This window comes from Chinchilla lanigera, unplaced genomic scaffold, assembly GCF_000276665.1.
Source record: "Chinchilla lanigera isolate Chin_1 unplaced genomic scaffold, ChiLan1.0 scaffold00017, whole genome shotgun sequence".
NCBI classification, from domain to species: domain Eukaryota; kingdom Metazoa; phylum Chordata; class Mammalia; order Rodentia; family Chinchillidae; genus Chinchilla; species Chinchilla lanigera.
In genome coordinates, this window is record NW_004955418.1 from 26,657,053 (window position 1) to 26,684,533 (window position 27,481).

Consider the following 27,481-nt stretch of genomic DNA (forward strand, 5'->3'; position numbering starts at 1 on the left):
AAAGTCAAGTTTATCCTTTGTATGGCTGAGTAGAATGCCTTTACTTTAGAAAAAATTCTTTTCAACCATTCCTCAGTTGATGGGCATTTGGATTGTTTCCAAGATTTAGCTATTACAAATTGTGCTGCCATAAACATGAACGCACATATATCGCTGTGGTATGATGTTTCTAATTCTTCTGGGAGGACACCCAGAAGGGGAATAGCTGGTTTAAGTGGGACCTCTAATCCTAGTTTTCTTGGGAATCCCCACACTGATTCTTTTCCTTGAAGTATTTTAAATAATGCATGGTGAATGATCAATGACATTTTAGATTGAATGAGTGTAGTGTTCTTGTAAAACTTTATTTTATGAACCATACACAAATATCACCCACAACCTATTGCAAATAACTATTCTAGTTCCTCTCCTTCATCTTTTAGTGTAGGCACTCAGACACACAGAGAGTATATGTTTCAGACGGGGAAAATTTTAAATTTCTTTATTAATACAGACTTGAAATTCATTTTAAGACAGATAAGTAATTGAGTCTGTTATCCATGAAAAATATTTGCTAAGAAACATTTATAAATAGTGAAATCTTTATGTAGGCCGCTCAGGAAAGAAATGCAAAGAAAAATAAAATTAGAGATTTCACCCATGGAAATAATTCTTGATCTCCATTTATATTAAATATGTGCCTTAATAATATAGGAATAGAGTAAATCTCTTTAATAAAATAAACATTTGCTTATAAATGATTTTATTTCATTATTCTAGTCTGAAAATATATTTTTTTTGGTCAAATTTGTCCTCTTGGTGAAATATGATATTCAAGTATTCTAAAGCCTTACTGATTTTTCAATCTATTTGGCCTATCCCTTACCTAGAGTGGAAAGTGAAAATCCACAGTTATAAGGATAGATTTGTCTATTTCTCTTGCTATTATATCACTGGTTGCCTAAGGCATTTTGAAAAGATTTGACAAGATCATGTCCCAAAGAGAAAAATAAAATACTTTTCCTTAAAGGCCTGGGGATATAGCTAGATGTGAATAAAGGCCCTGAGTTCAATTCACAGTGCCTCAAATAACAAAACGGACATAAGATTTTAGTATCCATTTGATAAATTTTTTTATCATGTGATATGTTTTGCTCTAAAATTTCTTTTGATATTAATGAGTTATTCCAGTTTCCTTTTCGTTGCCTTCATGCATGCTTTTTTTTTATCATTTTATTTATCTGGATTCTGTGTTTGAAATGCGTTTTCTGTGTAGTGTGCAGATAGGTCTCTGCTTCTATCTGCTTCATTAGTGCTTGTTTGAAGTATACAATGAGCACATCATCATGAGGGGGCTTGTTGTGCATGTAACACATTCAAATTTTTTATCGTTTCATCACTTTCCTTCCTCTCCTTCCAAACCATCTCTATCTTCCTATTCACAAAAGCTCGACCTCCATTTTTCCTTCAGTTCTTTTTTTCCTTTAAATCCCTTTTCCTGTCCTTGCTTCCTCCTTTCCTATCTCTTCTTCCCCTTCCCATTTGAACAGTTTCTTCCTACTTCAATTACCTATGCTCTATTTCGCTCCTCATTTATACTTTGAGTTTATCGCACAAGAAATAATGTGATATTTAAATGTGTGTTTGATTTATTTCACTTTGGTTACGGGGTCAAGTGTATCCATTTGCCTTTTAACTCAAGCATTTAAACCACTTCTACTTGACTTGACAACTGATTGGTCTTAAATTGATCATTTTTCTCTTTATTTCCTATTTGTTATATATTTTTTGCCTTCATTTGGATGAAATGAACATTTAAAGATTGCATTTATCTCCTTTGTAGATGTGTTAGCTCTAATGTTTTGTTATTTTAGTGATTGCTTTAGGATTGTGGTGTACATTTAAATTTATGAAACCTGCCTTCAGTGGATATTCAGGGTCAGGAACTGACAGTACCTCCAAAAGCACAAACAAAGCAGACTGTGGCTAAAAACTCATGTGCTTAGGAACCGCACTTATTACAGCATACGGCTTTATTATTACCAAAATAAGTCTGAGAAACTGGCTTCTACTAGTCAACTTGAAAAACTGTGAGAGTAGAGTGATATACGATGCTATTTACTGGAAGAGTGCAAGGCAGAATTGTCATGTAACAGAAGTTAATGTGCTACCTACACAATGTCAAAACTTTCAAAAAATCAAACCTCTTTAATATTATAAATATAGGAACTTCTGTGACAGTCAGTTTTCTCTTCACTAACCCACAACACCAAGTCGTTTAATTTGTTCATGGTTTCAGCTCCTCCAAGGCAGAGCCATCAGGGCAGGAGAGTGTGGTGGAACACATCTGCTTAGTTCATGATGGCCGGAAAGCAGAGCAGCAGACAGCACCAGAGAGGAAGGGGTGAGAGTGCAGATACAGACCTCAAGGCCACAGCTCCATGACCCCCAGTCATGTCAGGGGTGCAGTTTACTACTCTGTTGTTTCTTAATCCAGTGGTGCAGACAGCATTTAACTGATAACTTTAACATTAAATCTACCTAGTTAGTTTATAGACTTATAAGTAGGTTGAGTAAAATAATTACTATTTACTTTTGAAAGAGACCATGAACTGTAAAAAAAAAAAAAAATGCAGCAATTAATATTACCATAAGGAAATAATTTGTGTAGAATAAGGAGGTACAGGGCAATGAAACTATCCATCCTCACATAGAATGGAATTCAAAAAAAAAATTAAAAATACCTGGAAAGGTAGGTATATCAAATAATACTATCTTTTATGGGTATAAAATAATTCTTGTGCTTTGTTACTGTTGTCACTGCTATTAGATGTTTTATCCATACTTTTCTATATCCCTTCTAAATCTCAAAAGAAGGCCACAGTGTAATTTAGCAATAGTTTCTCTGAATTTGAATGAGTCATCTCCTACTAATTCTTGATGATATTTGCACCTTGTTTTTATGCTTATTTTCCATAAAAGGAAAAAGTTTTCAGTATTTGCAAGTGCAAAGTCAACTATAAGGCTTTTTGAAAATAAATATGCTAAATTATTTAAACATTTCAGGGCAAAATATGTGTCTGTGAGGTGTTTTCTGGTTGCACATTTCTAGTAGAAATATTCACAAAAGTTTCTTCTTTCTGTCTCTCTGTCTCTGTTTGTCTCTGTCTGTCTGTCTCTCTCTCCATCTCTCTGTCTCTCTCTGTCTTGTGTGTGTGTGTGTGTGTGTGTGTGTGTGTGTGTGTGTGTTTACTGTCTTTTATTGATTACTTGATTTACCAGAGTAAGGGAGAGAAGTGGTGTGGAAGTATAACGTAAATCCAGATACAAGATTACATCAAAAAAAAATAGCCTCAAAATATAGCAGTGTTTAGGCTTCCAATAAATGGTATCAATGAAATCTTAAAATTATATGATTTTCGTTAGCCATAACTGGCTAAAATTCAGGAAACCAAAGCTAAAGAAAAATTGCACATGTTCATATGGACGCATATACACAGGACTAAGTATTCACATGAATATACACATACATGCATACAGACATACAGAGCTAAAATCAACTGAAGGAAAGTAAATGTGTTTTGGTCTTTATGAGGTAGATTTATACCATCTTACTCCAGAAAGAATGGCTATGGTCAAGAAATCAATGACAAACTGTGGTGGGGCTGCGGAGGCGGGGAGCCAAGGAAGAAGTCTTTCTACTCTGTTCATGTTGTATTAACTGGTGCAACCACTATGGCCATCAGTGTGGAGATTTCTCAAAAACTAAAACTAGAAATTCCATTTGATGCCATTGTTCCCCTTTTAGGTATCTTCTCAAAAGAATTAAAGACCTCATAACATGCATTACAATGTTTACAGCAGCACAATTCGTAGCAGCTAAATCTTGGAAGTGGCCTACTTGTCCATCTACAGATAAATGAATAAAGTAAATGTGGTATTTACACACCATGGAATACTACTCTGCCATAAATAAAGAGAAACAATGTATTTGTAGGAAAATCGATGAGTTTGATACCATAATGTTCAGTGAAATAAATTAATTTAAATATCATATAATTTTTCTGATATGAGACACCTCCAAAAAATATAAAGAGCAAAAAGTTACAGATTTCTGACTAGCCCCCATAGCCTTTAGCACACTGCAATTAATTTAAAGTATTTTGTTTTTACCAAAATTCCACATCAAATCTTTTGTAACTGAACCTGTAATGACAGTCTCACTACACTCTATACCTACTTATATTTTCTCTCCCCTTACAGTATTTTCTAACAGTTAACTAACTTTCATATTTCTCCACATGAATTAAGCTACATTTATATTCAAAAGTCAAATATTCCTTTGCTCTTAGGAAAGTGACATTTGTTTTATACTCTTGGAGTCATTTTTTACAACATTTAGCAGGAAAACTGCAAAACCTGACAGACATTTTCAGTGTTTAATTTTGTCAGGCTATCATCAGCAAAAGTAAAACAATAATAAATTTGATGAAGAGTATATATATGGAAAAATTAGAAATGAAAATGGGTTTTCTCATCTTGTATATTTGTCATAATGTCATAATGTTTAAGTAAACCTGAACTCACACCTATAGACACTTTTTCATCTTTTTCCTTGAACAATTTTTTAAATGACTAAGTTGAAAAACACCGAAGTTTAGCTAGACTTTTAATAAATGGAAAATTTAAAAATTCTACATCCAATAAAACTCTGCTGGAACTTAAAGATAAATGACACATATTCATCAAGAAATGTGACACAGCATCTTGATGAACTCGTGTTGAATACTCCGATTCACTCAGTCAGACATGAAATCCTGGTCCTGACAGCAAGGGTGGAGTATATTGAAAAATACCCATTTCTTGGCCCTGCTAGAAGATCAGAGGAGAATCTAAATGTTCTCACAGACTCCAAATAATTTGAAAAATAAACAAGTATATGAAAGATGATTCTCACTGATGCTAATATCAAAGTAAAAATTTTGAAATGAAGTATAGTTTTATATTTTTCTAGTCAGAGTGAAATTTATTGTCCCACCGGAGGACTCAGTTTCTGTTTATTGCTTGGTGGAAACCATTGAGAATGAATTTCTTCAAAAAATAGTTTAGATTTTAATAAGTTTGCTGATTCTCTCGTGAACACCCAGAAGTAAATGCTTATTAACTTTCAACAAATTTGAAATTGAAATAATACAATTACATGCTGAGGAATAGTGATTAGGAAAGAGAATGTATAGAAAGGGGTGGCACTGATATTAATTCAGTCATGGTTTTAGAAGGCAATTACTGCCCCTCTCTGCCAAACCAGGGGGAAATCCTGAACATGACTTACTGGGGCAAAGAACTTACAGTCCAATGAGGAGCTCAGGAAAGGTGGAAAAATTTTGGTTTGATCAGCATATTTTGAAAAAATCAGTATATAACCTACTAAATGTGCTGCCTAATAAAGTGAGCGAAGGGAAGAAATAACATATAGATTATGTCAGTTTCACTAAAGTCCATGAATTTCCAAGAGAAAAATAAACAATCCCATGTCCTCCTCAACGTCTTTCCCTTTTTTAATATTGGTGTAAAAAGTAGAAGTGGGAAAGTCACAAGCCCTTGTTAACTAAGCCATCTTAATGGGTGTTGAAAGGTATATTCAATACAGTACAACAGTAATTACGGCTGCTGCAAAACACCCTGTTATTCCTGCCCAGGCAGGGAAGGTTCAAGGAGCTAAAATTGTATTTGAAGGTTTAAAGTCTCTAACTTGGGTGAGGCAGAGGTCAGAGGAGTAGTGAGTGCCATGCTGTTCTTTTGAAATTTGATACGGTAGAAAATCTTTCAGCCTGAAGAATTCCTTCAGGGGTCAATAAAATGGAATCTCAGTGGTGACCAGGAAGGACATGGGGGAGGGAGAGAGTGAATCGCTCCCTCCAGGACAGCAGCCATGTGTTCGCAGCAGGGAGATCCAGGATGGCTTCTAAAGATTCATAAGGATCGTTAGGTCCATCCACTCGGGGTCCTGCACCTGTTGTCAGAAATGGCAGATTGGGAAAGAAAAGCGACTGCTTTCTTGAAAACCAATTTACAAGAACTCAGTGACTCCATATACAGCACTAGAATTCAATACTAGTAAGGGAGTCAGTCTCTTAAGTGTTTGAGGTTCATGTACACTCACCTTAGTGTACTTAGGTGTTTGGTGAGTGACTTAATTGAAATTACAGTTAAGGAGACAATGATAGACTTTCAGCCTTGTCTAAAATGGGATTGTTGCTGTTTAAATAAACCCCAGCTGGTTTCAACCATTTAGTAGTTTACTAGCTCTCTTCTTCCTCATATTTCAGCATTATAGGACTGAGTAGGATATGTACAGGTGAGGAGAATACAGAATCTGTCTGTATTTGCATAAAGCTGGATGTTACTGGACTTTCAAACTTGACCGCCTACTTGAGAATGTCTCTTTCTGTGGCAAGTTTAAAGGTTAGTGGTGACCTCCTGCTACAGGAGTACATAGATGGAGATAACAGCTAATGTCATGGCCCCATGTTTCATGCAAAGAAGATGACTTGTAATCAGTGATTTTTAACAAAGTACTGTCTCATGGATAAATATTTATTGAGATTGTATGGTCTCTTAACATTCAGAAACAAAACATTTAGTAAAAACATAAATAAGACAATTCCATTATTTTTATAATCTGTACAGTGTAGCCCATTTGTTCTGATAAGAAAATATCATGCCAGGCATGCTGGTGCACCCCTGTTCTGACAGCACTTTGGGAGGCTGAGGCAGGAAGATTGAAAGTTTGAGTCCAGCCTGGATAATTTACCCAGTTAGAGACACTCTGTCTCAAAATAATAAAAAAGTGCTGGGGATATAGCTCAGTGTGAAGGCCCTGGGTTCAATCCTCAGTACCATACACATATATCATAATCTTTATAGTGTATGAAAGGTAGAATGTATTTTGCATAATTTGGAGAGGCTGGGAAATTCAAGACCAGGTACTGGGAGACTCATGTCTGGTGAAGGGGCACTGTCTGGTTCAGACGTGATGCCTTCTCAGTGTGTTCCTTCATGGCAGAAGAGAGCAGACAAGTGCTCAGGGGGCATTTTGATAAGGTACCAGTCCCATTCAGGAAGGTTCTGCCCACTGGACTGAATCAACTCTCAAAGGCCCCATCACCTTGAGAATTTTGTGACCTATCATTTGGGCAGTTGGCTGAGATTCAATCCTTGGCACTGCACTGTCTACACTACCTGTCAAATTCAAAGAATTCTTGCCATTCTTTGTGAAGCTTTTACAATACATGTTTATGAGAAAATGAGAATACCTAAAAATTTTTCTAAGATTTATGACAGAGTGGGCCATATCTCAGGAAATACCTGGGTACAGAATTGATTTAGCAGAGTAAAATCAACTATCAGGACTAAGTCTCCCTCCTGGATTGGGAAAGGACAACTTCACTGAACAGATTTGATTTGGAAAGTAGCACATTGTCCTGTGTGTGGGAGCAGTCGTGAAGATGCACAAAGAACACGGTGGGGACCCATTTCTAAGAATCAGTTGTGAAGTGGAGTGTGGGTCGGAAACAAAGCAGAATATTGGGTCCACATCCAAAAGCCAATGAGCTAGAGGCTGTGCTCCCAAGCCTGTGCTTAACCAGAGCCACAGAAGGTCCATCCGCCCCAAGGCTTTGGTTCAGAGCTGAGGAGAATGAGGGTCAGTGGTACCTAATTGTAGAGGTTGCCAGTAAGAGACTAGCAACAGTATCTGTTACGGTTGATCCGTTGCATCAACTTGAAAAGTGTAAAAGTTTAACAAAGTGACTCAGCGGGGGGCCCGGGGTCCTCACTTTGTACACCTTCTGAGCCTGGCAAGAGGAGAGCAGGGAGATGGTGTGGGCAGGTAGCCTGCACATAGTATAAGGGAAGAAAAAGGCTTGCATCCCCCACACACCTTTGGCTTTTGTTGCTTTGCTGTGTTCTGCCGCCGTGAACTGTTGCCCCTCACCATGCCACCTTGCCTTGGAGCCAGCTGATTATGGACTGAAACACTGTGAGCTAAATAAACCTTTCCTTCCTTACTTTTGGATGTGGGGCATTTTGTCTCAGCAACGAGAAAAAATACCTAAGACAGTGTCCCACCAGCCAAGAGCCGTTTTATCACAAGGAGTTCCTCAGTGTTGAAGAGGGTCTCACTTTAAGGTCAGTTATGTTTTGAGAATTGATCACAAACTTCCAAGAAAGTTCTTTATGTGTTGTTTCACATTTTTAAATATTAAATGTAAAGCATGGTTAATTTTGACATTTTCTTGACGGCATTTGGATTTTTTAGCTTTCTTTATTAGCCCCTACCCTCACAAAGGAAATATAAAAGCAAATGAACAACAACAAAAGGAGAGCTAAAGACATATTATCAGATGGTAGACAGAAAGAGGGCCCCAAATGCTTGAATTCTGGGGTGGATTCAGGTAGACTGGGCTGCAGTAAGTACATCCCGGATGCTATGACTCAAGTTTAGTGACGGATAATATACCGGCACAGATGTTTTGAAAGATGACTTTCACTAGGTTTATGGAAAAAAGACAAAACAATGCAGGGTAATATAATGCCAAAGGATGGATATATGTTTGTTCTTTTTGCTGTTAATTACCTTACGTCCCCAAAACAGAGTTTCTTTATTTTCAGGGATTTTGATAAATTACCTTAAAATTTGAAATCATATAGTGTTTCTAGTTAACAGATGTTTCTGCAAAACTGAAACAAATATGTAAGAAAAACACAAAGACTATGCTGCATAGCAGTATTGTCAAAGGGAAATGTTCATAAATAAAAATAATAACAGTATTACATGCTATATTACCTGGACTTTCCAATGCTAAATGCCAACATCTGAACATGTACTAAATTTTACCTTTTGAATACTCTCTCACTTATAAATCAATAGGTATGTCCAAATTTAAGATTCTGATCATCTTATAATTATTTTTGACTTCTGTTTTATGAGATATAATTGTGTAATAGTATTTCATAATGGAAAAATTATTTATGCTTTCATTTAACTTATGTGTATATACTACTGCAAGAAATTATTGTTAACCCAACTATGTTAATTAAAAATGATAGCATGTAAGAATATTGATCAGCAATGGGTTATAATAGAATGGGCATGGATATCAACTTTTAATAGATCACTTAACATTTCCAATTTATCAAAAGGCAATGATTAACTGGATAAAAGCGGGAGATTAACCAAAAGAAAATTATTAGTGTTTTTTTTTTAATGGAAAGATTGTACTGTCTTATTTGGACTGAGTATAGTACATATCTTCCCTACTTGGGAAAACAATAATTGATCAATCTGAGTTAGACAGAATCTGTGTCATTTGGTGGGGTGTGTTGGAATTCTGAATTCTTTAACCATTGACAATACTTAAGCAAAAAATTGTGAACCCACTTCAATTCAAAGTAATCACCAATTAACTTTTCTTTTTTGTCTTTTTGAGACAAGATCTCACCATGCACTTCAGGCTGGCTTTGAACTCACTTTGTAGCTCAGGCTGACCTCTAACTTGCAGCAATCCTCCTGACTCAGCCTCCCAAGTGCTGGGATTACAGGCGTGCACCACTACCCCTGGCACAATAAACATATTGACTATATATTATAGTATCTTTCGGGGTTGAACAATACTCAAGGACATTAGTTTATGCAGTACACATGCCAGTTTTACTATCTACCATAACTCTGACAGCTGCAAGATGGTGTGTAATTAAAAGTCTTTTCTTTAACGCTTGCAAAATGACTTAACTAATGTTCCAGCCATTTTGTACATTTTCACAGCATAATCTTAAAACGACTAACAGCTACTTACTTATATGTCCATGTTTATGGGGAATAAAAGAGGACAGGTCAGTCTGCTAAACATGTAAGATAACCCTTTTCACAGTGATTTCCTCCCTTTTTAAAAACTCAAAACATTTGATGTGTGTAGAGTACTGGTGAGACAAACACATCAGTACTGAGTCCTTCTGGGTATTTTTAAACAGGTACACATCCCATTATCATAAAGCTTCTAGCTTAATGTGAGACACAAAACCAATTAAAAAGTAACTCAAAATAAAACGATGAGCCCTACAGGAAGGGGCATTCTTTCCAGGTTTGCTGTAGGTGCGAACAGAGGAAAAATCTCAGAAGCCTGAACACAAGGACTCTTTCCCTGCTTTGCAGCAAAGCTAGAAACATGAATTTTTGGGGATGACAAAGGCAACATTTACTAGTTAATAATAATTTAAAGAAGGCAGGCATGGAGGTGACCCTTGTTATCCTCACACACTGGAACACAGAGGCAAGAGTATCACAAGTTCAAGCCTTGTCAGTTGAGCAATTTAGCAAGATCCTTCTCAAAATTAAAAATAAAAAGAGGGTGGGATACATCTTAGAGTGAAGGACCTGAACAAATTTTAAGTTAATTTATCAAACTCCCTGAAATAAGGAAACTTTGTTTTGACGACATAAGATAATTAACAACAGAAAGAACAACTTTTCCCACAAACAAGGGTATTTTTCAGAAGTTCATGAAAATAATATTACTTTTAAACAATAAAATTCTACTCTATCACTGTTTTTACTTTCTGAAGTATTCTGTTATCCAGTATAGGTGATCACAAATCTAACTTTTGTCTTCTAATATCAATTATACTTCAATAACCAACATACTGTGAACTTACTAAGAAAAAAATAAAATTTAGTTCAGACCAAAGCCGGCTTTATACCTGCTCAGATTAGAGTCAGCATCTCCTATGCTCTTTGCTCAGAGTTGCAAATAAAAATATGGCATAACCACGAGATCAGAATTTCAGGTAAATGATGAATTATAATTGCTAATTATAATTATAACTTAAATACTTAACCTGCCAACCTTGTCTCCATTGTAGTTTCCCTGGATGTAAAGTCAAGGGATTGAGAATAGTCAAGGGAGCAGGTAAAGAGAAATGCCTTCCTTCTTTGCCTAAAGAAAAGCATACATACACCCGCCCTCTGCTTCCCCTGTGAAGCTTCCACTCTGCCACCAGCTACGACAACCGTCAGCCATGCCCCGCACTCCTCTCCCTCAGATGCCAAACTGGGTCAGAAGACACATGGCTTCATCTTCGAGTCTCTTTGTGCTCCTATGCACAGCTTTGTATTAAGTCATTTCTGTCTGAGGTTGGGTGAAACCCTTGAAAGAAACCAGCAGAGAGAAACGCGTTCCGAATGTCTGGTGAGAATGACCAAAGACATCCATTTCTCCACTGCCACATAATTTATATATCTGCCACAGAAGGGGAGAGTCAGGCTACAAATTGTTCTGATGAAATGGAAAATATTCGGAGTGATTTAAGAGGCCATGCTAGGAGATGAGCCCTAGCTTCAATAGGCAGACAGGTTGCTCTGTACTTCTAAAGAAAAGACGAAAGGCGTTTTACATTTTTGAGGTAAGACTAAAAAGAAGAAATTAGATGTTCTTACTTCCTGACTACTGCTGATAATAATATCTCCTGGAGGTAGCTTTGAAAAGCAGATGATTTTCCAATTCTATTTTTTCCTGTAAGAACATTTCTCAAGGCAGTCAAAGTCTTAGTGCTAGAAGGCAGAGAGTTTAAATATATAGCCACAGTTTAGAATGGCATATTTTATGTTTCATAAATCTTTATAGGCAATCATTCTATGTGATATATTTCCTAGGATATTCTTGTTACTTAAGGAGACTTTCATCATAAAAGAAGTTAAATATGGCCATGTGTCCTCCCTACTGACTTTTAGTCTTCTCTTTTTAAATGCCAGTGAGTTTGAGAGAAGGAAGACAGCCCTGTCACCAAAGTTAGCATCTTTGTCTTTGGTTTTTCTCTGCATCTTTTTCCCAGGGTCAAGGTCTGATTACAAAAGATGATATGAACTTCTTTGTGTGACACTCTGGCTCTTCATAAAAAAAAATATAAGTTCTCCTGTTACTTAAAACCAAGATTATGTAAGTAACTAGTGCACAGAAAGGCTAGAGGTTACCAAGTCCTTCTCGTCTTTTATTTTGGTGAGTTGAATGTTAGGAATTCCTAGATGAGCTTGCAACTGTCACAGTGGGCTTAGAAATCGTAAATATTGCCTATGCCAGATCACCAGTATTTTAGAAATCATTTTTACTGGGGAGAGTTGGATGCCTTAATCTCACACAGTTGGAGTTGGGTAAAGTCTTCTATGAAAGTCTAGAAGTAAAATGTTCTCAAAAGCATTCTCAGAGATGTGTTATTTCTTCCTATTTCCCGAGAATCTCAAACTCTAGAGGAACTGAGAAATAATGGATTTTAGAAAGCTATCATACTGATCTCTTTCTCAGTCAAGGATTACATGTCAGCCAATTTGCATGTCAATTACAGAAAAACTGAGTAAAATGAGTGACAAATAGAAGAATAGTAGAAATCTAGAAATATGTGGTAGGAAAAAGTGACCACACATTTTTGATCTTCAAAGGAGCAATTCGTGGAGTCTCCTACTGGTGGATTTTAGAAGAAAAAAAAAACAGGAATGATTAGGAAAAGAGCAATTGGGGGAAAATAATATTACAAGAAATCCAAATGAACCTCAAATTTGTGGTTTATCCAATAATTTTTGCTGTATAATCAGAGATTTGTATACACAAGGAGCATAAAGCAAAGCCAGATCAGTTCCATGAAATGTAGAACTGCTGGAGTCAAACACCTCCCTTTCTACATAATTCCAGCAAAGAGCAAACTTAGAACCACGACAAATTTTCAGGGCAACAATTACAGTGAAAGTAATTTTCTCAGAAAAATCCATACCTATATATTAGTAGTTTGAAGTAATCCTTGCACTGGGGGGTGGTCCTTAGAACTTGATTCTCATGGTTTTCTTTTTACCTTTCCACCAAACTAAAATGCTGTACAATTGGACCATTGAAGTTAAATCTTTGGGCAGGTGGTTTGAAAGTCTCATATACTTTCACTGAAGAAGGCTGAGGGGTAAACAAATCACTGAAGCAACCAGGGTCTAGATTTTTTAAAGGAGTTTATGGAATAAAACATCATTTGGAAAGAAACCCAGAGAAAAATTGTTACCCAGTATGATTTGTGGTACAGAATTATTTATATATGTCATGATGCTGTATGACTTTCAGAAAGCCTGACCGCAGTTTCTCAGGAGACTTCAAATTAATCCTGAGTTGCTGGTCAAAGTAATGCATCTCAAGAGCTTATGAACCATGGCAGAAATGATATTAAAGAATGCAGGATAACGATGTTGAATTATTTTGTTACTAAAAAAAATAAAAGAGAGCAAATAATACTAGCTGTTTGGAAATCTTTTTAGGTCTGCATTCACAAACATAAGATTCACCAAGAAATTAAAATAAGAACAAGAAATAGCAGAAGAGAGTAAAAGTAGATCTTAGAGTGAAGCATTTGAAGAGTACATCTCAGAGCCAAAATAAATAAATTTCATTGGATTTTTATGTCAAGACTTACTCAAAGAATAAAAAAAAAGAGTAAATTCACAACTATTTTTGAACCCTGAAGGGTTGTTTTATTCTGACCCATGAAGTTAGGGACATTTTAGACAAAACCCTTAGAACAATCCAGCTGTCAATTTTATAAGGGTACAAATTTCTCAGTGAAACCTACAGCCCTTCACCACCACTCTGCCAAGTTTAGGGCTCCCAGTCTACCTCACTGCTGACAGTAGTTGCATGTTTATATGTTCCTTAGATCCTCCTCAGACTTGACACTTGGCTGGAAACATTCACAGAAGAGATTGAAAAGTCTTAGACTCAATTAAAGATGGTGCAGATGTGCAGGTGAAAGTCAGCCGCGTGCAGAGGGTTGTGGGGCACGTTCCAGTGCTGTCCCAGTGGCATTTTGCAAAGTGCTAGCTGCTCTCAGCAATGATGGGACGTAAGAACCTAAAAGTTTTGCTTATTAAGAAGTTGACTTCAGTCCTGAAGAGTTTTTCTGGAAGCTCAGTCATGTAGATAGACTGCACATGTTGACCCAAATTAATTTTCCTCTCCTACTGGGGTCAGGATGACACAATGCTCCCAGCTTCGATCACCAGGCCAACATCAGCCACATAGTGTAACTTGAGAGTCCCTGTGAACACAGCAGGGCTTTCCAAGGGCTTAGAGGATACCTCACGGACACCGAAGGAAAAGGCCAGACTACTCTTTTGGTATGGTGAATCATTTACCGGACACTCATACTGCACAAAGTTGTAAGGCACGTACACCCATCAGTGAGATGGCCTGTGTTTTCCCCCTACTGCTTGTATTGAGTTTGGGACATCTTCAGCTCTGCAGAAGAGACATTCATTTGAGTGTTTGAGACAACAATTTGCTAAAAACGGCACACACAAGCAGCCTCCAGTCAAAGGTGCATCTTGGTAGATGTTACTCACAAAGGGAACAAGATGATGAACTCCTTTTGAAGACAGAACAACTGATCCTGTAATTGTAGTAGCTAGTAGTTGATAACAAAAACATAACATTTTCCATGAATTTGTTACCTAAAGACCACATGCATGATATTTTCACCAAATGGGACAGGTGACCTTGTCCCTACCTGTGACTTCACCTTAAGCAAAGTAGAATATTTTGGTTCAATTTCCTCCCCTTCGATGTGTACACAGGATTGTTCCCCGGGGTTGGTGGCCATTGCCTTACCTTACCTGCTGCTCTAGAAAGCAGTAGCTTTACCCAGGATGCTTCGGATGAAGACACTGCCAGCTCTGCATTTCTCTCTGCTCATGAAGACTTCTGCTGAAGCACTGTTGAAATTTTCTATAGTGGCACTCGTAGCTCAGCTCATTCTATTCTGCAGACTGATAGTCTATACAGACAGAGTTATCACAGTCTACTTCTCCAACAAAAGCATTGAGAGACAGACAGAGAGAAAAGGAGTGTGTGTGTGCCCACCTCTTAGAATGGGATTCCCAATGTGCCCTATTTTCCACAGCAACATCTTCCTGAATATTAGGCTTTACCTCACATGTGGTTTCTTACTTCCTTATTACATCTGAAAGGATGCACTCATACTGAGACTAATTTTGTTACAGAGTCTCATTGGTTTAGTGGAATTGATTGCAGGGGAAGCCATCAAGAATGATACGGCAGCTATTCAATCATGATATAGTTTCAGGATACTGGCAAATTTCTATAGGAAATTGAATTTGCTGAATTGTAGCTACAGCCTATGTTGGCTAAGGAATCAAACTTTGGTTTCAAATTTTTTATATTCAACCACAAAAGGAGATGTCATTCACACAAATCATAGAACAGACACATTTTGAAATATGGTATAGATTTTAATAATAACCAAATTTTTGAAAATTTTGTGCATTTTAATACAATATTTATTTTTATTTATAAGGAAACTTTTGAAGTTTTTAATCTAAAATAGAACCAAGTAGAACATAAATTAAACTATAGATTAACCTAAAATATTATTGACATTGTACTCATAGAGTTAGAAACAAAGGAGTCTCTCTTCTAAACACTTCTTCTATTCAAATGGAAAAAATATTATGCTTGACTTCTTTTATACACACAAATACAGTGAAATTTTTCATTAAGACTAGGCTACTTAAAACCAATGATTTAATTCAAGCTGTAACTCTAAAATTTTTTACAGTCCAAAATTTCAAGTAATGTTGATACAAAATATATAAAACTAAGTTTTATGGCGCTGAACCCTAAACTAATAAGCACCTGACCTTTAGATCACTCACAAAAAGTTTTATACTCACTTTGTATATAAATGGTTACTTTGTGAAATGGTTAACTCCTAATAGCCACTAAATTTACACTGTTTTAAAAATAAATAATAATTTTAAGGAGGAATGGTTATTTCTGAAATGTGATGAATTCAATAAAAAAGATTAGACAAGTATAAATTTATACTATATATATATATATATATATATATCTATTATATAAGTAACACAAAAGCCTTAAGAAACATTTTGTGCAAGTCCAAAGTTTGTTACCTCAAAATTTTAATATAATAGTTTTAAATCTTAGGTTGCCATTGATGAAAATATTACATCAACAGCATGGTTACACTTTATCTTTTGAGCTGTTCCTCATGTGAAGGGTCCTCTAAGTCCAAATTAATACCACACTTCAATTTAGTCCTAGCTAAACCATGGGGAATCCCAGGAAATGAAATCAAGATTAAGTCAATTCTGGAAACAATGTAACATGAGGAACTGTTAAAGCAGGAATATTTAGCCAGAAGTGTTGAATATGACTTTTTGAGGCGTTAGTGTTACTTAGTGTTAAATACACCAAAAAATGCTTCTCATTTGATGGGTTAGACTTCTACATCCCTCGAAAATAAAACTCTGTGATGCATACGCTTAAGTGAGAGAGAGGTATGTTAGTAATGGAAATACAGACTTTCAAACTGTCTAAATACATATCCATTCTCTTAGATGGGGACTTCCTGTGGAGAACTGAAAGCTACATGGCAGAAATTTTAGTGAGAGAAGTTGGAGCAAAGATATCTCTGATTTCTTTTCCAAGTCTCAGATTCTTTCTATGTGTAGAATTAGATAAAAGCAAGGGTTATCGGCGATCAGAGCTAGAAAATACTCTCCCTACATAACTATTTTGCTGTAAGTACTGTGGATGAAAAGATAAGTAATTTAAATTAGATACGCTAACTATAGAATTCTTCTCTTTCAACCTGTGCATCCACAGACTCACACACACACACACACACACACAAAAAAAAAAAAACCTAGGGAAACTGATACTTTATCTTCATCCTCTCTCATTGAAGAACAGGGGGTCACTCTACAAGTGTAATCAGTAAAGCCAATGGTATGCTCGACATCATTCACAAAGCAAGTAGAAAACAATAAAAAAATTGAGCAAGCTTTTTCAACCCTTGAATTTTGCACAGTACCTGGAATCAAAAATATGGTTGCAATCTTCACCTGTCAGATGAGAAGTAACAAAATCTAGAGTGGGTCCCCAAAAGGTAGAGGGATGAAGTTGTAGTCACTTGAGACTTCACTAAAATACTGACTGGCTAACCTTAAAAAGCAAAGGAGGGGCTTCCTCGAAGCACTGAGAACCTCTCTCCTCCTGGGGATGATGTGAGTATAAATCCCAAAAGGTTAGGATAATGGAAATCTGTTTAAAACTTTTACTGAGTTTGTTTTAGAACAAATAAAAAAAAATACACTTTCAAGAATCAGGTGGTTTTGCAAAAAAGTAGTAAGTGTAAAGAAATTCCTAAGCAATTCCTGCATAGAGTGTCCAGGACTCCCCACTTCTCTGTCCCTGTCCCAAAGGGCAATCTTGCCTTCCTTATTTACCAGTGGTGACTTTCTAGTGAGAACGCCCACCCTGGCCTGGATAGACTTTGGTGCTCAAAAAATAATAACATGCCTTCCCCTAAAAATATATTAGGATGCAGCTGGAAATGATGTTTAGTTGTTACATTTTATCTGATGTTCCATCTATGTTGGGCTTTGAACACCAGCAGGACATGATTTGAATTGTAACTGGCATTGAAGAGAATTAACAGTGGAAAACAGCACCCAGCATTTCATCCACATTGAAGGAAGCGCGTGTATGTCTCCCTCATCTTCTCTTAGGCTGTAATTATGGAAACCTCTATGCAGAGCCTTGTGTGCCTTTTTCATAAGCCCCATATGTTAGGCAATGCCCAAGGGAGCCGTGAGCATTTCCACATTTGACTACGTCAGGACCCTCATCTTCCGCCTGCTGACTTCTTCCCTCCCAAAACTGGAACTTGTGTATATTTTTTATAAAATTTGTAAATCAAATTACACCTTTCTTATTTAAGCGTCTTCCTATCTATATGGATTTTCTTGAGCTTTTTCAGACTTCAGTTTCAAGTGGGGTTACTTATAAACCTCAAGTGGGCCTGAGAAATGCATGTTACAGATTTTATAAAGCCAACCAAAACTACTGTGCTTGCACTCACTTCCCTTTAAAACACTGAAGTAGCATTGTTTAGGAGGGTACTTCTCATGCTACAGGTAAGCAAACATGCGAGTACACAGCACATGCAAGATGACATCTTAGGCTGAGCTTAAGTATGTGCCTCACCTTCAGGGCTGTCCTTACTGAGAGCTCTATGACAATATAATTATGTTTTCATTAATTTGAGACCGTGGCTTGGGTGATGCCAATATCAATTCTAGCTATTTTTCTGTGAGCACTTTTGTTTGATAAATTATGCTGTTTCAGGAAAGTTCACTTAATTTTTTTAAACAAAAATTAAAAATATCTATAATTTCCACACATTATATCAGAAATTTCAGTGCTGAGCATGGTGGTCCAGGCCTGTAATCCTAGCACTCCGGAGGCTGAGGGAGGAGGATCACCATTAGTTTGAGGCCATCCTGAACTACAGAGCAGGACCCTGTCTCAAAAAACAACAGCAACAAAGAAAAAGCATACTATTTGTCGTATTCAGTAGACAGTCCATTTTAGGTATCCTACATTACGAAGAAATATGTGTAACTAATTATTTGCTGCTTTATGGCTTGATAATTCCATATTGAAATCTGTGCTGAGAAGTAGAAATTTAAAAGACTTTTTTCTTATTTCTTTCCCTCGAGGTGGTCTACTACTATATTCTGAACTGTTATACATCTGACAGTGAACATTAATGAATTTAAATTCTATTATTCTGCAGATACATTACGTTCTCTATCAGGACTACAAAATGGGACTTTAGATTCCATATTAAACTGTAATGCTACAATCTCACTGAAGCATTTGAATCCATCATCTTATGTGAAGAGTGTCAGGAAACCAAAGCTTTTCCTGATACCCATATTTGTACCCATATTTTCTGCTGTTGCAATGACAGTATCTCTCAAGCTTTGGTGAGTGAAAGTGTGGACATGATATTTTCTGCACATTTGTGCTTTTATCAACAGAGACTCATTATCTGTCGTAACATGTCTCAATGCAAGATGATTTTCCCTCTGGACAATGATTTTCCCAAGCATTGCTGAAGATAAAATTCCTATTAAATGAATATGAATTTAAGTATGCCAACATGATAGCTCCTAGACTTAGCATAACCAAGTATTCTCCTGTTCAGTAAACATTTATTCAAAAATAGCCTTTGTGATATATTTTATGTCAATTTGAAAAATTATTTCTCTTCCAAATGAGGACTGTGTTTTGCATATCCCCTCAAGGGTAAATAACATTCCCATGGAAATAGCAGGAAGTCTGCTAACTCTGATCTGCTGCTCCTATTAATCTGGGCCACAGTCTAATACTTTTTTGGAGCCCCCCTTTTTTTCTCTAGATAGAGCCCAGAAAGATCTTTTGTGACTATATAAGTTGGACCCCACTGATTCTAGAAAGCCATGTTTAAAGTATTCCCTTTAATTTCAGAATGTTCAAAGACGTAGGTTAAGTATGCTCTCATATGAAGGTGGGTTTTCTTTTCCAGGAATTTTATCTTCTGTTCTCCTTTTGGCTGTATAGTCATGTTTTGATCTTAAAAGAGAAAGATTATCTTTCAGTTATAAGATGTCTCAAAAATTAAAAGGAAAAAGACCTTAAAGAGCTTTTTCACTAGTCTAGGTGAGATAAATAAAAAATATAAATATAAAATACTAGAAATTAATAAGAAATGTTCAAAAGCTGTAAGAGAAAATGGTAAAGACCAGGTAAAACCTAAGGATTATAAGTATCTCATTATCTCCCAAGTAATTTATAATGTACTGTCATTCTTATGAAAATTTCAGTGTTTTGAATTTGCTTTTATTTTTGAAGCAGGCACTTGTCCAAGTTATGATATAATTGTCATTAAAGGGAAAAAAAGCCTTAAATGCTTTTCAACAAAGAAGAAAGAACGAGTATCTTAATATCACAAGTCTTGGTGACCATAGCATTTCATTATGTGCTTCCAAAAAAAAAGTCTATTTCAAAACCATCTTTGACTTGTTTGTCTTTCTGGGGAATCGTCAATTTTGTTTCTTTTTTGTGGGAAGCATACAAAAGACCATGAAAAGACTATTATTGCTAACAGACATTCAGATATTCCTGCCCATTTCCTGGACCCTTTGCAGGTAAGGTTTATATAATTAGGTAAGTCAGAATGACAAACATATGCAGAATGAGATAAGTTCCTTCCACACCTTGTTCTTGAAAGCATTCTGTGCCATCTACCAGCTTGCGCATTGTGGGTGTGGTGGTCCTGGGTTCCAGACGGTGGCTAGAATTTGCGAGCAGCTTGCATCTGTGAGTCATTCCTTGGAAGTCAGCAAGTTGGGCAAGCTGCCTAACAGTTGTCAGCCCATGGCATGAGCAAAAAATAAATATCTACTGCATTTTAAAAACTTGACAAAGACTAGCAGATAAAAATGATAGATCTCTGTGCTCCTGCATTAGAAATCGATTCTTGCCTCACTCAACTCTTAAAACAGTAATTGAAAATTCAACTAAAAATGAACACTTGAGAAGCTGAAATATATTTTGAAGCAAAGTAAATGAGTAGTTATTACATGTTACATTTGGGAAACATGTTCCATTGAAGAAAAAAAATTCCAGAGAAAAAGAAGGCCATGCAATTGATGTATTTCGCTTTCTCTTATTAGGTTTTCCAGGGCAATTTCGACAATGACACCCACAGAAAAAATGTCATTGACCCTCCCATCTATGCACGGCACATAAGAATCCTTCCGTGGTCCTGGTATGGGAGGATCACGCTGCGGGCTGAGCTGCTGGGCTGCACGGAAGAGGAATGAGAAACCTGCACACTCCACGAACCTTTTTCTTTATTCCCCTAAAAGTATCTCCATGGAAGGAACTGTGCAAATCTGTAGGAAACTGAATGGGTTTTTTTTATTAATGAAAAGTGTTCAAATTATGGTAGGCCACCAACTGTCTTCTTAAGGAGGTCTAAGCCTGCCTTTTCAATGATTTGATTTTTATGGTTCAACTCTCTTAAGTAACATCACATTAACTGTGAATTACTTTTTTCATTGTTTTCAGAGTTATTTACATTGGTTGAAATACGTTAGGGAAAGAAAGTAGCCTTCTTTTTATAGCAAAGGTTAAAAAAAAAACCTCATAGTTATCAAATAAAAGAATAAGTGGATAGAGCTTTTACAAGTGATGCTTAATTCTTAATAAAAATACTACAATGTTAGCAATAAGTTTTTTTTAATGACTTTGCATTATCTTGTTCCCTGTGCCTAACACTCAGTGTTTATAATGGAATTTTGAAGAATCTGTAACATTCGGTACTAATTAATATTATAATCCTCATCTTACTTTCATTTTTCTAATTGGAGGTGGAGTAACTTTTTTCCCTGTTGACTCAAGTCTGTGTTCTTTACTTTGCTTTTTGCCTGACGGAGCCAGTATTTTTCCAATTGAAACCTTTCCTATTATTTGCCTAAAGCAAGTGTTGTGTTCATTTATATCTATAGAACATGATTGAATATCGATTGATCCATATTTAATATCAATTAAATGTTTTATTTTATTTTAAAGAAAACTGTAACTATGTAATTCCCCAGTGCTTCCTTTTTGAAGAGTTCCTTACTGTCATTTTGCTCCAAGGAACAAATAATTATTATGTCCCTGTAAATTTAAGTCTTTGTTTTCATAGTATTTAATTAGCCTTATATTTACTTTGAAATAATGGAGTAATGAATTCTTTGTCTATTTCAGAAGCATCTTGCAAACTAATATGAACACAGTGCCACATCATTTGGCCAAATGTACTCATCTTCCCACACTTCCTATGAAGCCAAACTTTTGTCATATTTAAAACTGGTGGTGGTTTCCCAGGAAAGCACATTCTGTAGTTATCTGTAATAAGCAAAGTATTTACTAAGGACAATATTGTACACCATTCTCAAGACAAAAATTGATTTCTATTTATTTTGCCTCAAAGGTCCTGAAAAAATAAGCAATTATCATAACAATTTGTTATTGATAATGGAGGGTTCATTGACATGTCTCTCAAATTAAAGCTCACCCTGCCTCCATAGAAGTCCTCAACCTCTAATTCATAAGCTTTACAAGTATTTATTTTATAAGGCTTAGACACAGAGTTATGGGAATTTTAAATAAGGGTCCTGGACAAGAAAGGATGGCATGTGTACAAAATATTAAGGTCCTGACTGACACAGAGAAGTTTTTTTTTCTTTAATACTTGTGCTGCATCACAAAAGCCACTAGACTGTTAATGTCCTGTGCGTCCCTGTGTTAACACCATTTCTTAATGATGTATATATGCAGTGCTCTTCGATCATGGTAAGAAGTTGAAGAGAAAGCCAATCCATTGACACATTTAGTGAGAAGCAACGAACTGATCTAAGGGGACTGACAGACCACATGGAGGTTCCAAGCTCACAAGTTTTCTACTTCAGGTTCTTATAAAATTGTGGAATTTAAGCCCCTGCTCAGTTTCCAACATCTTTCAGCAATGAATTATCACGTCCTCAGAATTCTCTTTTGTAGTAGACTAAAGCTGAGAATGCAAAAGATTTTTAAGTGACTACATTTTAATTCACATTATACATAATTACTAAGATTCAAAAATATCCACACACGAACAGTGCAGCCAGTGGTTCTGATTTCCTTTGGGGTTTAAATTTCTGAGTGTTTTTCTTTACACATGATGCAGGATTTTTATTTTAAGATTATATTTTAAATGTTATGAATAGTACTTTGTGTTAATTTACATTTCCAAGGTTATTCATGGCTTTGTGTGATATTTTGAATTTTTTATACTGATAGCTATTAAAAAAGAGTTAGTTAAAATTATATTTGTTACTTTTAGAAAGATGCTGAAATTGCTTTCACTTGCTTGTACATTTATTCTCTGTTTTATTTGCTCTTCACAATTCAGTGTATCCAATGGAATATTTGTCTCCTGATGACCAAAATAGATGACAGCAAAGAGACTCCCACATGTGGACATGTTCATAATTATTATGAACCAAACTTTCTGTCACTTGTGTCAACGATGTTATAATGAAGCAAATTTATTTGCTTTTAATTCTCACTGAAGTAAATCTTATAAGCAGAAAACAAGAATTATCTAACCTTCGGACTATATTAACTATCTTGTGTTAATTTTTTTATTTATGAAACTAAAAATTCATCCATCCCCATTTTATCTGTGCCCCATTGACAGCACTTATCAGTCACTCATGGCATTTAAGGTTGATTTTTTCTTTCTGAATGACTTCATAAAGATTGGGAGAATATTGAAGACTTGGGGTACTAATGTCTTTACCTTCACTAGTCAACAAACTATGAAATGTAGACTGAATGCTGGCTTGTGAAGGGTCAGTAAGTTCAAAAATAACTGAGACACGATAACCTTTGCAAATTTTCAAGCTGTGTAATATCCTAATGTTGTTTTATTTTTCTTTGTATATATACTTAAATCATGTAGGATGTTGTAAAATCAGTATGACATTGTCTAGTCTTTAAACTTCAAATAAACTTTTCAAAATCTGGGATACTTTTCAAGCGGTTGTAATTAAATGCATTTATAAGAAGACATAAATTGTGAATGCCCGTGACTCTTGACTACATGTCTGGTATCTTTTCTGCTTGTAAAAAACACTTAGACAGCTATAGGGAGAATAGAAATTATAAGGAACCTTCAAACATGTAATGATATGAGCTAACTTGGTCATTTCAAGATTATTGAAATGTATGCTTTCCTTGTGCTGCTTTTACTTGTAGAAATTTTGCTATTATCAGTTGAATCACTATTTTGTCTCTTGCATATGAAACTATTGTGCTCCATGACCAATCTGCCCACTGTTAATCAGGGGCTGTTGCTGTTGGTTCTGTGACTTTTCCCTGTTATCGATGCTCAGGAGCATAATGAAGTGAGAAATTCAGCAGTGTACAGTAACATGACACCAGCAATATATTTTCGAAGTAAGTTCAGCTGGAAAATCAGAACACTAAGCTTCTTCATAAATCCTCTTTTGGGCTCTCTGGAAGTTACTAGGAAAATATCAATCAAATGTACTTCCCACTTTTTTTCTATGTTATTAGAAGTCAAAATTTTGAGAAAAATTAAGATCTTAATTGTTGACTTCACTGATGTCTCAGTGAATCTCTTATAGCTCTTAGTGCTAAGTTGTATGTGTTTCTGTGTTCACACATGTTTTTAGGTAGTTATGTATTAACATGAATGGTGCAGTGGAGATCCATTGCTTGCCTAGCTTTTTCATACACACATACATGAGTGTTTCCATTGAGCCAATGTAGTTATACACATATAATTCTTATAAGGCCAATAGTGAGCCATGGCAACAGCCATACAGTACAAAATTCATTATTGATACTGAGAATTATTCAAAAAGAAATTTACAACTATGAGGCTTTGAAGTGACTGACTCAAGATGCCGAAATAAAAGAAGCCTTTAGACCTCCTAGGAGAAAACCTGGGGCGGTTGGAAAATGTTTCTAAAATGTGAAAATGACTTCATGAATGGAAAACATCTCTTACAAATAAAATTAAAATTTGACATGTCTAACACTGCAGCTTCAAATACATGAGTTAAAGATTTTGGTAAAGAAACATTAGTTTTTCCTGTAAGAAATACAGCGATTTCTGTCTCAGTTTCCAAGGAATAATTTTTAAAGAAGTGAACAGCCAAACTAATATGTTAGTTACTTTTGAAAAAAATATTGCCTGTACCCTTTGAGATTCAAAAGGACCCTTTTATCTGAGCAGGTGAAACAGAATTAACCTACTTTGCCAGTGGAAAAATGTCTCAGCTACCATGAACCAAAGAACATTCAGATTTGTCTTTACAAAGCTGAAAAATACTCAGAGTAAGTCAGAATTTTCCTGTTGCATTTGAAGCAGGAAATAGGGTTCCTTGATTCTGTTATGGTAAATACCTATAATTCAACAGGATATTTCAACGTGACTGCCAAATAAACTGTTTTCCACAGTAGGCAAGTGGCACGCACCCAAGAGCTATTTCTGTTACCTGAACTCGGTGATAGTAAGGAGAAAAAGGTTTTGGAAAAGATGCCTCATTGGTTGTTTTTGCATAATGTGGCAAAAATTGAGTCATTTGAAGACAGTAATGCTGTGGAAGTATGGTGGAGCAGAACCAGCAAAGGGTCACCGCATCCAACGGTTAAACGTTGCATATGGTGATTGACTTTGATTTAATTTTATTTTCCTGTCCTCAAAAGGATGAACCACACAATTCCATATTTATCTGAAGTCTCTAGTGTGCCCTTCTTATGCCCACATATAAATATGTTGATAAAGATGATGAATCATAACCTAAGCTCACTCTGCTACCACCTGGAACAGCAGAGGCGGCAGTGAGACTGATGGTGCCTTCCAACAATGCATCCCCCATGGCCAATATGCAACCAGCTTTGTGATCATTTATGTAAGCACAAGGCCAAGGCAACATTGAAAATTAACAGGATGACAACTGGGAGCAGACTGAGTGCATAAGACAAGGAACAGAAGTGACTGCGTGATAGATGACCAAGTGGAAAACATACATTCACGTAGATGTTATAATGGCTCCCCTTTTTAGTGACATAGCAGAGATTGAAAAGAAAAAAGTAACTGAAAGGCTTTGCCTTTCTGGAACAGTCCTAGCAGAACTGGGGCTCTGACAAAAAGTATCCCACAGAGGGAAGGGCATCTTCTGCCTAAGCCCAGAAAGAGAAACTGAGCAAAGGAGTCAAAAGGGGCATAGCAGGAAGGAAGCACAAAAGTATCAACAAGCAACTTTCACTCCTTGGTTCTCAGGGTTCTTAGTTAATAATATGTTACACAAATACATGTTGTATGTTGACAGCAGAGATAGCTCTAAAATAAACCTGTTTTCATTATTTAAATGTCTTGGTAAGATTCTTAGGGCATGTGGACTCAGGCATCATGAGCATGTTTAATCAATATTAAATAATGCATTTAAGATGGCTGATGCAAATAAATTAATGAGTTAGGACTAGGTTTTTTTTTCAGTTAAGTGCACTAGGACACAAGAAGAAGGGAAAGTAGCAGAGGTAAGGGAGAAGAGAAAAAAATATAAGTCCATTGTAAAAATTATTTTATGAAATACTTTATATTCATATATATGTTATATAACATATCTGCTATTGATCATGATATAACTTATTATTTTTCTAACATTAAAACATGCTCAAAAAATAAAAAAATAAAACATGCTCATCTAAGTCAAAATCATTGTAACAGGATCAGCAAGCTGCCCTCTACCTGGGTGGTGTCACTGGCTGCGAGGTTTTGCTCTGCTGGTGGCTGGTGTGAGTCTGCAGCCAGACCCTGCCAATAGAAGGCTGTTGGAGGCTTGGGAGGGAGAGGAGAGGTTTGGCGCTGAGAGCCTGAGTGAGCTTCTCAGAGAAGCAGAGTTATGAAATGAGACGGTGTGGACTTTTTTGCCTCTGCCTCCCTACCCCATAATATCAGGGTGCAGGACCGGTTTCTCCCTCATTGCACTCAACTATTGGTTTTTCTAGGAAATGTGCACCCAAGTTCTGGGTGAGACCTGGAGGCTCACATGCGGCATGAATCAAGGCTGACTGTGGTGGGCCTCTTATTTTGGGTGACACAAAACACAGGCCCATGGGTTGTTTTGTTTTGTTCTGTTTTGCAGTTACAAACAGCACATTATTTTTTCATTATTAAGTTGATGGGTCCATTTTAGGTATACATAATGATCATGTTCATCATTGGGAATTTGTACCTGTACATGATATATCTTGATGCTTCTTTAAGTTTGGTTTTGTTTTAATAGATTTTGGTATGTTCTAATGATATTTTTCTACGGTCATTTCTGGTTTAAAAATTTATAATCTGAATCTTTCTATATCATCATTTTGACTTTGTAATCCTGTATTTCAGAAAGTCAACCTACTGCTCCCTTGCTTGAGCATTATTCTACCCAAGGTTATATCACAAATTCTTATGTCTCTCAATTGCAGCCTTAGACTGCAATTCAGATGCTGTACAAATATCAAAATATGTTTTCATTTTCATCAGACATAAAAATCATATTTCTTTCATAAGTAACACTCTGGAGAAACACTCTGAAGAAAATACCCACCTTTTTCTTTGTTAATCATTCTTTTAATTTAAACTTTATTTTGTATTAACCTAAAGATGGGACTGAGATAATAAACCAAGACAATCATAACAGGTTCTATGTTTAAAAATGTACTCCATGTACAAACAGAAGACAGAACAGAAAAACCTATCCCAGTCAATGAAGCAGACCAAAGGAGACATCTTAGGGCATGCATATCTGGAGAGTCACTAAAACTGTCAATGTTATTTGTGATCCACAAAATATCCACTGTGTTATTCATAACCACTTGTGGAAAAATAAATGAACATATCCTCTTTGCAAAAGAACAAGAAAAAACTGAATGAGATTAGTTTTACCTAAATTGCAGGATTATGATTTGTGCCTAGATCTAATTGGTTCCCTCAAGCC

The 27,481-nt window shown here is 36.1% G+C and overlaps 1 protein-coding gene across 1 annotated transcript in view; it reads left to right on the forward strand.

Moving 5' to 3' along the window:
• Positions 1-23,501, forward strand: part of Edil3 (EGF-like repeats and discoidin I-like domains 3) — a gene marked incomplete at its 5' end in the record, with an annotated part of 289,245 nt that extends 265,744 nt beyond the window's left edge. The window contains 1 exon segment of the mRNA XM_013513061.1: positions 20,606-23,501. Coding sequence (XP_013368515.1) covers positions 20,606-20,755 — 150 coding nt within the window.
• Positions 23,502-27,481: the final 3,980 nt, after the last annotated feature.